Source organism: Macrobrachium rosenbergii, chromosome 39 (genome assembly GCF_040412425.1).
Source record: "Macrobrachium rosenbergii isolate ZJJX-2024 chromosome 39, ASM4041242v1, whole genome shotgun sequence".
NCBI lineage: Eukaryota > Metazoa > Arthropoda > Malacostraca > Decapoda > Palaemonidae > Macrobrachium > Macrobrachium rosenbergii.
The window spans coordinates 6,198,731-6,213,145 of NC_089779.1; the positions used below are offsets into that span (position 1 = coordinate 6,198,731).

General features: G+C 40.4%; 1 protein-coding gene across 2 annotated transcripts in view; it reads right to left on the reverse strand.

The window, feature by feature from the left end:
* LOC136825676 (quinone oxidoreductase-like protein 2 homolog) overlaps positions 1–14,415 on the reverse strand; it is a 30,857-nt gene that overhangs the window by 15,074 nt on the left and 1,368 nt on the right. For both annotated transcript variants that reach the window (XM_067082377.1, XM_067082378.1), the window contains exons 3-5: positions 11,955–12,016; positions 7,705–7,870; positions 1,984–2,175 (exon numbers count right to left, since the gene is read on the reverse strand). In XM_067082377.1, coding sequence (XP_066938478.1) covers positions 1,984–2,175; positions 7,705–7,870; positions 11,955–12,016 — 420 coding nt within the window. The remainder of the gene's footprint in view (positions 1–1,983; positions 2,176–7,704; positions 7,871–11,954; positions 12,017–14,415) is intronic.

Genomic DNA, 14,415 nt, shown 5'->3' on the forward strand with positions numbered 1-14,415 from the left:
GAGCTTTCTTCAACAAGCTCATAATCTCGGACCACAAATGTCCTTGTCTGCAAAGGACAGGACTCCAAGACACTAACTATCGCTTAAAAGGGGTCAACTTCGGCTCGTCTTGAACTATAGGCGAAGGTAGAACAGACTGAAGAGAGACAAAACGCTTATGAGGCAGGCTGAACGGCGCTCAGACGTGGGAGTCTGATACTTATGAGTTGGCGCCGGGCAATCAGGGACTGGCGCCAGCCACTTGAAAACCAGAGCCAGGCATTCGATCGGGAACTGGCGCTCAAGAAAATATGACAGTACGTTCTTAGAAAAGGCAGGAGCCAAGTACTAAAGAGATAGGAACGAGAGCTCGGGAACTGGTGTTGGGTGTTCAGGAATTGGTGTCGGGCAAACCGGAACTGGCGCCGGACACTAGAAGGCTGGCGCTGGGCACTCAGAAAGAAACAGAAAAATTGTCCGTGAGTGGGCACTACGTGTTCAGCGGCGGGAGCCGAGAACTACTGTAAATAGATAATGCTGAGTACTTGGGAAAAGGCGCCAGGTATTTGGGAATTGGTGCTGGGTGCTAGGAAGCTGGCGCCAGGAGCTCGCTGGATTCAGGCATTCGGGAATTGGCACTGCTCCGGAGTGCTGGTCTGAGAGGGATCATGAAGCTTTCTCTTCTTGCTTGGAGGCCAAGTAAGATCCCTCAGAAACTGCAACCTCTCCAACCTCTGGCACTTCACTGAAGGGGAAGAAGGTCCTGCTGACACTGCCCTTGACCTCTTCTTGAATGCTTCCTTCTCATTCTAGTCTGATTTTCAGGAAAAAGATGGTGGCCAGGTCGACTGAGAGTATCCTTTGTCATCCTTGAACTCCAAATGGTGGAAGACGATAATGGGGGGCCCCTGAGGGTCACCTACTGTTGTCTGCTGGAGAGGTTGGTCACCCCTGAGCAAGAAATCCATGACCACCTTCAGGATATCTTCAACTCTGGGGCCTCCCACTGATGCTGTTGTTGACGGAGGGGTCCATTATCTTGCTGGAGGTGTCGCTGAAGAATGTGGCCCTGGCAAAAGCAGGAACACTGGAGGGCAAGGTGAAGGGCTAAGAGTATGTTCCCTATACAAACTGCCCTTCTTACAGCATCTCTTCTTGTAGAGAGACCAATGGGGTGAATGCTACCCCCACACATTCATCACGCATGGCCTCAATTGTACCCTCTTGTCCCCGACACAAACACACTCAGAATGTGGTCTACTGCAATCGGAGACATAAATTTTCTACAGGGCTTGCCCTTGCCCATAAAATGATGGAAACTGGGTTTCTTATCCTCCACAGTAGCCATAAAACACACACAGAAGGGAGCCGCGACACACATACATGGATGCCACTGCGTGTGCTAGGTCACACAAAGGAGGTTGCTCACTTAGCTGAGATGCACAAAGAAAAAACACTGATATGCCTCCCTTTGCACAAAAAAAAAAATACATACTGCACACAGGGATAACATACTGAGTTAGTGGGAGAAGGACAAAGCACTGGGAGGGCAATGTCCCTCCAGCATGAAAGAAATAAAGGCAAAACATGTGACATGCACAAAAACAAGTCTCAGGTAACGGGAGACAATTGCAGTGACGGACTGTTAGCTAAGCATAAAATGGGAGATCTAACCCAGCTCAAGTCACAAGTGACTCATAGGCCTACCCGACAGGCTTTTGTTTTCTAGTTAAGTCTGTGACAGATGCAGGGTGTCTTGCACCGAGTACTTCATTTACGAAACCATAGGTTCATATTCTTGTTGGAACAAACAGATCTTTCACTGCACGGGTCTTTTTCTTCTGTTATCAATTAGAATATGAATGTCTTTCAACCTTTTATTATTATTCAATGTTGGTGTTTTCCTACATTTTAATCAGGAAAAATCCTACACTTACTATTCCTTATTACTGACAGGTTCTTTATACTGTAAAACCACATGAAAATTACACTTCAAAAAAGTACCTTAGCCTTATACACACTGACAGCCAAGTCTACAGCAGCCAAACCCAGGCCTCCAGCAGCTGCTGTTACAAGAACAATGCTATTCTCATTTATCCCTGCACGTCGGTTGAGGCCAATGAGAGCAGTAGCGTAAGTATCGGCAAGGGCAGCTCCACTGTCAAAGCCAACAGCATGATCTACAGGCCACAGATCCTGTAAATAAAAATGAACACTGTAACAGACAAAACTTTTACACCTAAACTTCTACTGATAAATTAAAGGATTCTGATTTTTCATACTAACTGCAAGACACAATGGACTCCTTAATGCTGCAATGCTAACATTATTGACAAGTAATGTATGTTTGTCTTACAAAAATTATATTTTTATAATAAAATAAAGTTTTATATATAGTTACCCAGTAATTACATAGCTATTAGTTTCTTTTAACTGGCAGAGTCCCAGCCCGAGAAGAACCCTAAAAGAGTTCAGAGGTCTGGTTAAACAAATCATTTATAACTAACTAACTAACTGGCAGCTTAAAATGTTGAAATTGCGGGTCACGCTAGTTTGTTTTGGTTATGGCGACATGCCCCGCCCACTTTCGGGTGGAAGAAGAGGTACAACATAGCAAAGAGCTTCAATTTGTTTATGCCCTTATGTCCAAGTGAGGGGTGGTGGGCAGGCTCTGACCATGTAATTACTGGGTAAGTATATATAAAACTTTATTTTATTAAAAAAAATGTCATTTTTATATTTATATAAGTAACTTACCCACTAATTACATAGCTGATTCCCACACTGAATGGAGGTGGGAAGGTTGAACATAACCACCCCAAAACATTATTAATAGTAGTGAGTTTGAGAACAGAAATTTGCTAACATTGATTCAATGTTGTTGAACCTTACCTGATAAGAGAGCTGCTACAGGTAGATACTGCCTCTGGTTGGCACTCATTTTATCCAGTAGAGGCGAGGCGGTAAAGCCTTGAGGGCCTACTACTACTACTACTACAGTGGGTGCTTTGGACTAATTTCCAAGAGCTAACAAAGAAAAACAAGATGCCCCATCACACCAGTCGTGTAAAGCGGACCCAAGGTACTGCACTGATCATAAGTAGTTTCAATATCCCTTAAGTAATGAGATGCAAACACCAACTTGCACAATCGACGTGATGGATAAATTAAGCTTAAACGCCAAAGACGTAGCGACCGCTCTTATCTCATGGGCTTTTACCTTGCAAGAGGAGAGAGAGTCTTCACTCACCACGGAATATGCTTCTGAAATCAAGTTCCTGAGAAAGAATGCCAGGGCATTCTTAGACAAAGGTCGAGAGGGATATTTCACAGAACACCAAAGGTTCATTGATGTACCATGAATAGTCTTCGTTCTGTGACAGAGCGCTCTTTCTTCTTCAGAAGGGTCTACTATCTCGGACAAGCTCTTGATCGTAAAAGAACGAGGCCATGGATTCGATGACGATTCATTCTTGGCTGAAAAATCTAGGGAAAAGGAGCAAACTGCATTCCCCTGAGAAAATCCAATATTTCTGTCCAAAGCATGGATTTCGCTGGATCTTTTGGCAGAGGCCAAGGCAACCAGAAAAAGTTTTTCTGGTAAGATCCCTTAAAGAGATAGACTGCATGGGCTCAAAACGTGAACTGGCCAGCCACTTAAGTACCACATCTAGATTCTAGGACAGCAAAGGTTTTTCCTTCAGCTTTGCAGTATCAAAGGACTTAATAAGGTCGGACAAATCCTGGTTCGACGATAACTCCATCCCTTTATGGCGGAAAACCGAGCTAAGCATTGCTTTGTAGCCTTTAATGGTAGAGGTGGAAAGTTCTTTAGTGGAGCGTAGGAACAGAGGAAAGTCTGCTATTTCTGTTACAGAGGTATTACAAGAGGACACATTATTTCGTCTGCACCAGGACCTGAAGATGGACCACTTAGCCTAGTAGACATTATCTGACGACTGTCTTCTGCACTTCGCAATCGCGTCTGCACCCGCTCTTGAAAAGCCCTTCTTTCAGAGCAGTCGCCTAACAGTTTGAACCCTGTTAGGGCCAGAGAAGACAGGTTTTGGTGGAACCGTCGGGAGTGAGGTTGCCTGAGAAGTTGTTGCTTCTGTGGCAGCAGTCTCGGGAAGTCTGCAAGAAGTTCCAGCAGATCCAGGAACCACTCCTTTGCTGGCCAGAAAGGGCTATCAAAATCTTGGACAGGTTTTGATGAGACCAGAATTTGTTGATGACTTGTCTCACTAAACTGAATGGGGGAAAGGCATACAGATCTTTGCCCGACCAGTCCTGCAACATTGCATCGGTCGCCCATGCTATGGGATCTGGTAATGGTGAGTAGAAGAGAGGTAGTCGGCGATTCCTGGAGGACGCAAACAAATTTATCATGGGTTTCCCCCAGAGCTTCCACAGATCCGGACAAACCAACGGGTCTAATGTCCATTCCGTGGGAAGGATCTGTTTTTGACGGCTCAATTCGTCCTCCAGAACATTGAGTCTCCCCTGGATAAACCGTGTTGTCACTTGTGTGTTGTTCTGGCGTAACCAGAGAAGAAGACCCGTTGCTGCTCTGTACAGGGAGAAAGAGTGAGTCACCCCCCCCACCATTTCTTGATGTACACCAGTGCTGTCATGCTGTCCGAATGCACTGCTACTGTCTTCCCACAAACTTCTGAAATGAAGCACTGTAGGCCCAAAATATCGCCTGTAACTCCTTTACATTGATGTGCCAGTTTTGCTGTTCTTGAGATCAGGTACCTGACACTTCTTTTAACACCAAAAGAACTCCCCATCCTAGCTTCGACGCATCTGAAAAGAACTCTAGGTTGGGGTTCAGAGGTAGAAGAGATTTCCCTTCTGATAGCCTCTTCCTGGAACTCCACCAACGAAGATCCTTCTTGGTTTCTACCGTTATCGGGAACACAAACGAATCCAGGAACTTTTTCCTGTTCCAGCTGGCTCTGAGAAAGAATTGCAGAGGTCTCAGGTGTAGTTTTCCCAGAGTGATGAATTGTCCCATGGACAAGAGGGTACCTAGAAGACTCATCCATTGATTGGTCGAGCAAGAGTTTAGTTCCAGAAAATCTTTCACTCTCTGAAGACACTTGTCTATTCTCTCTGGGACTGGGAAAACCCAAAAATCCTGAGAGTTGATCATCACTCCTAAATAAGGAATCTCCTGAGAAGGAGTCAGGAGAGACTTGTCCAGACTGATGAGGAGACCCAATTCTTGGGCCAAGAGAAGAGTTGTGCAAATGTCCCCTGTGTACATTGAGCTTCCGAGCAGGAACGTAGTAACCAGTCGTCGAGGTATAGAGAGATCTTTATCCCAATCAAATGAAGCCATTTTGCTAGGGGAGCCAATACCCTGGTAAACACTTGAGGAGCCGTCGAGAGACTGAAGCACAGAGCCTGAAATTGGAACACCTTGCCCTGAAACACAAACCTGAGGTACTTTCTCGAAGTCGGATGCACTGGAATATGAAAGTTCACATCCTGCATGTCGATGGACGCCATCCATTCTCCCTGGTAAATGGATGCAAGGACAGATTGGTTTGTTTCCATCATGAATGTTGTCTTTTTGACAAAGACATTTAGTGCACTTATGTCCAAAATAGGTCTCCAGTTCCCTGATGGCTTGGGTACTACAAAGAGACGGTTGTAGAATCCCGGAGAATGAATGTCCCCTAATACCTCTATAGCCTCTTTCTAAACAAGAGACTCGACCTCTAGCAAGAGAGCAGCAAATCTCTCTGAGCCTGGAGAGTAAGCTGTCAATTCGACAGGCTTGCAGACTAGAGGAGGTTTGTTCAAAAAGGGGATAGTGTAGCCCTCCTCCAGGACAGACACTATCCAGGATTCCGCTCCCTTTTGTTTCCACCGTTCCCAAAAGTGGAGGAGCCGCGCTCCTACCTGAGTACAGAGGACTATATCTTCATTTCTTGGTGGAAGACTTGGAGGGAGACTTCTTGATGGAATGCTGTGGGAAACGGGTATATGCTCTTGTTCTAGTATATGTTCTAGAACGGGAGCTCTGAAAGGGAGTAGGCTGCAGTGGAGACAAAGATCTGGGAGGAAGTGCTGAAGAATCCTTGGGGCATCTCGCAGACTGGAAAAAGATGCGTCTTGTCCAAGGGGGAGAAGAGGAGAGCCAATCTCTGAGACGGAGTGATGCCTTTTGAAGTAAAAGAACACTAAAGCTCTCTTTTCTTAAGTACACCCATAGCATAAAGACCAGCTAACTCCTGTGTACTGTCACGAACTCTCCTGTCAATATAGGAAAGTACTCCTAAGAGGTCTGTAGAAGTGTCTTGCGGTAAAAAGGAGCAGTCTCTAATCTTGCACGCTAGCGCGCCCACCGCCCAGTCTAGGAAGCTCATCACTTCGAAAACCTTAAAAATATTCTTGAGACGGTGCACTAGTTCTGAAGCTGAAAACATAATTTTGGCTGAGGAGAAAGCTGATCTCCTAGCCGATTCGATAAGGCTGGAGAAGTCTCTCTGAGAGGAGGAAGAGACCCCCAGGGAAGGCGCTTCTCCAGCTGCATAAAACCTGTGACTCGACCTAGACAACTTGGAAAGCGGGAAACAAAAAAACCACTTTACCTTGCTCTCTCCCTCTTCTCAGAGAACCACCCTTCTACTTCGTTCAGTGCCTTCTTCGCTGAAGAGGAGAGAACCAATTTCGGTAACCTCAAAGAACTAGTAGCTGGCAAAAAGAAGGTTGGGAAGGTTGCTAGCAAAAACCTCAAGGACAGAGTACGCCGATGAAGGAGCGTCTTGATCTGGAACAACCTCTTCAGAAAAAGAAAAAGGAGAAAGCGATAAGTCAGCTGTCGTCTGAGCTGTAGGAGGAGGCTTTTCTGAACATGGACAAAGTAAAACAACTTCTTTGTTTAAAAAATCATGTACAGCAAGATTCATGAACAGCCTTGCAAAATTCTCATGTGTCTTTGTAATAAAACTGACGGTGAAAAACAGCACTATGAGACTAACCCACGTTTGAGCCATATTTACTAACCATAGCCCTACAGCCTCCTGAATCTTCTTGCTGAAACAAACACCAAAAGGAAGTCCATCTTTGGAATACATTCTTGGTTTCCTGTCATAATGCATTATTTGGCCACCATAAAACTTTCATACAACTAAAGTAAGATCTGAGTCTGCGAGTTCAATGAAGGCAGAAAAAACCCATTCTAAAAAGGCAGGAAAAGATGCTAGATACTATAATTATTAATGGGGTTCAATTTACACCTTTTTGATGGAGGAAGTATGAGACCCCTGGTTTATTAGCTCTGAATCACAGCTATAACACTTCTTTGCTTATAATATAACAACAGAAATGTTAAAAATGGAACAGTGAGGAGAGCAGATCCCTGTATGACACCAAAAATTGTTACCCATGTACTGGAGAAGTACATTTAAGCTACTAAGAATCAAGTCACAACTCAGACACTGCGTTACAGGCAAGCCCCTTGCTATTTCAGAAGTACTCACATTCTCCATTAAAGTAATAAACATCTCGATCTCAGATCATTCAGAAAAGGGTTTCCATTTTCTTTATCTATCTGCCTGCTTTAATCACATCCCTTATCATATTACAGTACATACTCCAAAGAAATGGAATTCAAGTGAGGAACATTGACTATTTTTATAATATAAATCTTACTGCACAAAATAAATGTATATTCCATAAAAAATAATAGCTTCTTAGAGTATGCCTTACTTGTTCTAATAACACACATTCTTCAGCAAATCCTCCAAGACTTTCTTTGCTGATACCAATAACTCTCATTCCATTTCCGAGGGTTTTTACGTCTTTGCCTACTTCAAGAATCTCACCACAAATTTCAAAACCTGGGACAAAGGGTGGCTCCAGAGCTTGATCATACCTGCAAACACACACACACACACACATAAGTAAATCTATGGTAAAAGTGACAAATAAATTTCTGTCCACTCCAAAATGTTAACAATTTTTTGCAATCATCATTTCTTAATGTGACAGGAAATAAGGTGCATGGCATAGTATAAAACCAGTCTAGCTCTTCCACATCAGAGATAAAAACTTTCAAATGATTTATTACCAAAATGCTGCATCTACAGGCTAAGCAATAAATTATTCAAACAAAGATACTATACACTTTGAAGTCGCTGAGCTTACAAATTTTTCAGAGTACAGTACAAATCCAGTGGAGTTTTCCACAATAGTGATTTATGTACATGATGTATACCTGTTTATGGAAATTCTGTACCCTCAAATTCTCCACTGTACTTACTGATAATTATCCTAGTGTAAGACTTGTTCTACAACAAATGATCACATATTTCAAACAAGCTTGATTTACTGGAAATACATATGCAACTATATCATTAGTGTACTTACAACACAATTACAAATTTCTGCTACAGTCTCTATCATATGTCAAATATTATTCAGTTTATTTTATGTTTAAACATGGGTTCTTCATGACATCACTCGTAACGGTTACACAGTAAGCGGCCTGTCAATTTAATGTACTGTACCCTCATTCGTTTCATAATTTACAATTTTCAGAGCAATGTTAACACTTCTTAACATACAAACCTCCAATCTGCACATGCTTCCATATGACACAGGCAGAGAAAAGAGATAATTCAAAACTGCATTAATATGACCAACCTATCTTCTCCAGTGCTCACTATTACTCCAAGCTATTCACTAAGAAGACCGATTGGCAGTGTTAGGGACACATTAAATCAGCCAAATGTTCAAACTAATGCTCCTAACAAAAAGGTGACCATGAAATAAAAATGCCTCTACCTATTCAAACCTGCTAAAGACTAATCGGTCAACCTAGTCACTAATGACAATATTAGTTCAAAGCTATTCTTTTTTTTTTTTTTTTTGAAGAAAAGACTTTGCTTTTAAGTACCTTTTACAGGGATATAATTAAGGGCTGCAAAAATATCTATATTCTATATCAGTAATTTAAAAAAATGGTTATTTATACAATACATAAACATTTTCAAACTGACAAAGATGTGGATGACTCTACATTTAAAATAATTATCTTCTACTTTAAAAGGATTAGGTGTAACTAAAATTCATGTATATCTGTATTATGGATATGCAAAAATGCCTCTATATTTTATACTACGGGTATCAGGAAGAACATCCTTAAGGACACCATAATTAGATTAAGAAATAAAATTGATCTATTTCCTAGAAAGCAATAAAATATCCTGTAGTACAAGATTAAACGTATTGTGTGCCTTACCAACAAACAGCAATATAGTACTCTGATAAACAACAAATATCTGCAAATGTTAGCTTCTGTAAAGTGATGATTTTTTAAACAACACAATGGATACTAGTAACACCTTATGTATGACCATGTGATTATTAACTGCAGCCATCATTTCCTCTTTCCAAATGAGATAGGGCAAATTCATATCACTAAATGAAAGAATAACTTCACAGGTGCATTTCAATGTTACCATGTTCCACGAAAAAAAAATCAAATACAAACTATATTGCCTAGATGCTGAATGGTATAAAAATAAAAGGGGAAAGAAAAAATTATTCTTATCAAGCACTCACACATATTCAATATAAGTACAGTACATTACTTGTATTTAATGATTCAAGAAAAATCTGTTGCATGCCATAAATAGTGGGAGCATTCTTTTCCCATTAAAGCCAGTTGGTGTGGCTGAGACAGTTCTACATATAACAGTGCATCCAATATTTACTGTTTGAAAGACTTGTTTTTGTTATAAAAACATCCATTTTTTCTCATCTAATAGTTAATCACAAATATTTATAGCGTAATACTCAGGGAGAGAAATAGTGCTTGTTGGCCTTAAAAATGTGACATTTTCACAATAAAATAAAGTTTCATGTATACTAACCAAGTAATTACATAGCTAATGTTTCTAACCCAAGCAGCAACTTTTTTAAAATTCGCGGTAGCGCTTCTGTTTTTGTCTAGGTGACAGCTCCCGCCCACTATAGGGAAATACAGAAAACAACCTGGTAGGTAAGCTCAATCTGTTTGTGCCCCTATGTCCATGAGAGGGGAGGAGGGTGGGCTCTGATTCTGTAATTACTTGGTAAGTATGCATGAAACTTAATTTTATCATATAAGTAACTTACCAAGTAATTACATAGCTGACTCCCACATTGAATGGAGGTGGGATACATGGACATAATCTACTCCAAAACATTAAAGTATGGTAATGACTTTGAAATAGAAAAATTTGCCAGTATTGAATGCAATGCTTGTTGTTTCCTTAACTGGTAAGAGACCTACTGCGGGTGGATACTGCCTCTGTTGGTGCTCATCTTAACCCATAGTGGCATGGCTAGTGAGCCATGGGTTGCCTCGACTCAAGTGGGAGCTTTGCAGCGGAGGATATGCCTGATGGCTAGCAAAGCATAAAAAAAGGTGCCCTTGCCCTGAGTACAGTGCCAAGAATAAAAAACTAGACAATGCTGTCACCTACTCTAAAAATGCTTGTAAAAAAACACCACAACCTATCCTCTAAGACTGGTGGATACTCCAGGTACCTTGTACCCTCAGGCTACAAGAGTTGATTAGACCAGAGAAGTCCCCTTAGGAGGGGGCAGCAACTCCCAAAGAAGGAGCTTCGCCAGTCACGTAAGATAAGTACCTACTGCGGATTAAATGAGACGGAGGAAAAGCGAAAGACGCTTTGCCCTGCACCCTGTTGGCTGAAAACCAGTCTCCCATCTTCCTCAAGGCCTTCTTAGAGGAGGAAGAAAGTACCATCTTGGGAAGCTTTGTCCTGTCATCCGGATGATTCCTCATTAAATAGGTCGAAGCTGGCAAGGACGGGGCAGCTGTGGCAAAAAATACAGGAAAATTCACCAAAAGATACCTCACTAAACCTCTCCCTCCCTATTTGCCTAAACAGTCTTGCCCCCTACATATACTACATACTGAATGCGGATCATAGCGAGCTTTAATGAGCCTAGTCGTACAGCCTTCGCTGCAATAGCGAATACTCAAACTGCTAGAATCTGGAATAACTCATGAATTACTAATCAAAACTGTGATAATAAACTATCTAAAGCCTGCTGTGCAACCAAAACAAAGAAATTGTACTTCACCAAATGCGAAATAACTGGAGGATATAAAAAAAGCTGCTGCAAATGGCAACAATGTTAACACTGAAGCTGGCAAAAACAAACTGAGCTTACCTGCCAGGTTGTTTTCTGTAATTCCCAATAATGGGCGGGAGCTGTCACCTAGACAAAAAAAAAGTGCTACTGCGAATTTAAAAAAGTAACCGTGCTATTTAGAAACGTTAGCTATGTAATTACTTGGTAAGTTACTTATATGAAAATATAATTCCACTAAAATTATTATCACAGTACAGCATTACTACTGTATTAGTTCCATCACTGAATAGTTTAATTCTATTGCTGAGCTGACATTCTAAAGTCCCTATAGCCTGACTAAAATTTTGTTAATATTAAACATATCTCATTTGTTAAACTGAAACTTTAAAACATCATATATGATTTTATATATTATATATTCCCTTCAAATTCCAATAACCAGAACACTCGAATATGATGAAGGTTTTTAACGCATATGTTTCCAGAACTTACAATTTTTTATCAGTTGAAAATTAGTCAGTCACATAAAATATATTCAGCTGTAAGTGTTACTCTGAATTACAGGGGTGGGTCAAGTGGGTTATTCATAAAATACACACAAGGGTAAAAAAAATGTGATCAATTCGAAGACTGAATAAAATTACTTTCATGTGACAGTTTTAGTGATTTTTTGTTTGTTATCTGATAACTCAATCCACAAAGCCAAAAATTTATTATAGATACGGGATTTCAAAGATCATAAAAAAATCAATGAAAGTAATATTTTTGTTCAATCTGGTCACAGCAGAAAATACATCCTTTTTTTTTTTATAAAACATCTGACTGATGTTAGTTGCATTGGTACTTACTTATTCTCCATCATCAATATATCAGATGCATTGACACCACAACTGTGAACTGCAACTCTTACCTACAAGAAAGGATAATAAAAAAATCAATGAATCAGCATATGGTAAACTAAAAAAAAAATAGAAAAAGAATTTCATTTAATTACTGCACAGTGCTAAGTCACTAAATGAAAGGATCACATGACAAGCCTCATCAGCATAAAGTCAGCAAGTTTGCTTGGATGTGTTATGAGGCTGAACTCCAGTAAAACGAAAACACTACTGATGGCAGAACTTGTACATATTTTCCACCCCACTATTCTAGGTTTAACTTTTGACTAACATCGTACTTTTTGAGAAATATCAAATGAAATTGAGAGCAAATACTGTACATAAGGCCTTATATATTTATAACAGTAATAAAATCAATGCAACATGTTTTACGCCATTTGTCCTTCCTTTACTAGGATACAGTTCTCTGATGTGGATGTCTTTTCATTTCCTAATATCAACAGTTATGACTTGGACCACTGACAGATGATCTCTTGTTTGTCAATTTTTCTTAAGTTGTATTTTAACAGATTTTTCACATTCATACTGATCCCTGATCCCCTTCTCCTGCAGAAAGCAACCAGATTTGCTGAACAGCAGCACCAGGAAGCCACTACTCCCACTATTACTATATTATAAACTATGTCAGGTGCCAGCCTGCACAGCTCAATGGTCCACCTGATGACTCAGCAAAGATACTCTTCAGTGTTTCAAGGCACTTACATTTGAGCCACCTTTATTAAACGCATCAAAATTTTTTAACATTATTAAAATTGCAAATGCAATGTGAAGGAAGAAAACTATAACTATAGATTAGCCCTTGCATTTACTATGCTCTGCTCAGGATATCTCTACTAAAGTAAAACAGAGATGATAATGACTAAAAAATAACTAAAAAGGCAGTCCCTGGTTTACAATAGGGGTTCCATTCTAGCACCATGGCGTAAGCCAAAAATCAGCATAAATCGGGACATCGTCAAAAATCGTAAGAAAACCTTACTTTTAATCCTTTGGGTGTTTTGAACATGACATAACCTGCATTTTTACTGAGTTTTTCGTCAAAAAACCTCCAAACTTTGACCATTCCGCTATTTTGGAGCCATATTTCTTCCGTTGGATTGGCGTTGTATACATGGAACATGCGTTTTAACCCAGAAATAATTTTTGATAAACATATTTGAAGAGCGTCGTAACCTTGGAACAGGGTAAGCCAGGTCCGGTGTAACTTGAGGACTGCCTGTACAGAACTTATCCAATTTTTTAAGTAATTTGTATTTTTCCTACGTCTAAAAACAAGAGCTTTTGATGCAGAAGTATTTCTTAGCACAAGCTAGAATTGGCTAACGAAACTTGAAAAGAAGGTACATGTAGGTGATAGTATGTGTGAGTGGGGAACCACCACTCACCTGCCATCACCAACCACTTAACCTTCCACAAGGTAACAGGGAGACCAGTCCAACATAAAGGAACCAAAGACACTGGCAAACATCTGACCTTCCTACAATCCTTGCCAAATCTCTTCCATTGCAAAAGAAACCAGCCAGAACACTCCTCACAAGGAGGATATGGGCTGTAAGTCCTACCCCTCCAAGGATGAACAAAACTGGTGTGAAATATGGGTCCACTGAAGACACCAAGCAGCCAAGCACCCACTTTTGGCCTGCACATCTATACAGTAATACTTAGTCTCACAAACCTTTCTGAAGCAATACCCACCTCACAATCAATCACAGTCAAGATTCATAGGCAATAGTATTTACAAAAGGCTTCATCAAGGCAGCTGGAGAACGAACACAGTATGTATCTATTCACGAAAAAGCAACGGCTTACAGCAGGTAAACGAAGGATTCCCCTCAGCCAACACCAATTAACCACCTTGTTACCACGCTTCAGCAACCGCTTCATGCTTGCATTGGACTGACTTCATTCGAACAAACAGAAAATACATAAAAAAATTACACAACACTAAATGACTGACTTACAAGCAGAATACGAGGGGAACTGGCTTCAACTATATACTTAACCCTAAGAATTTAAACTTATGTTATCTGAAAACTGGCTATTATTTAGAAAAACTTATATTTTTCTGAAAACTGACAAGCATTATTTAGAAAAACTTATAGCTATCTGAAAACTAAGATGTTATTTAGAAAAACGAGTTAACTGGCATCAATACTGTACACAATCTAAAAAAAAATATGTACACAGAGGCCAAAACTGAACATTGTCCTTTTTCAGAACAAAAGTGAAAAGTATACGGCTTAAAAAATGCAAACTACTAATCACTGTGAAGGGCAAACACCTTACCCAGTGAGCTATTAAACACTGGAAAAACAAAAAATCACAAAAAATTAGTTTGCCAGAGTGACAAACACTCAGTGAGGAAGAAAATAAATGTACAATAAGCCTATGAACTAGAAATCCTTTGGAA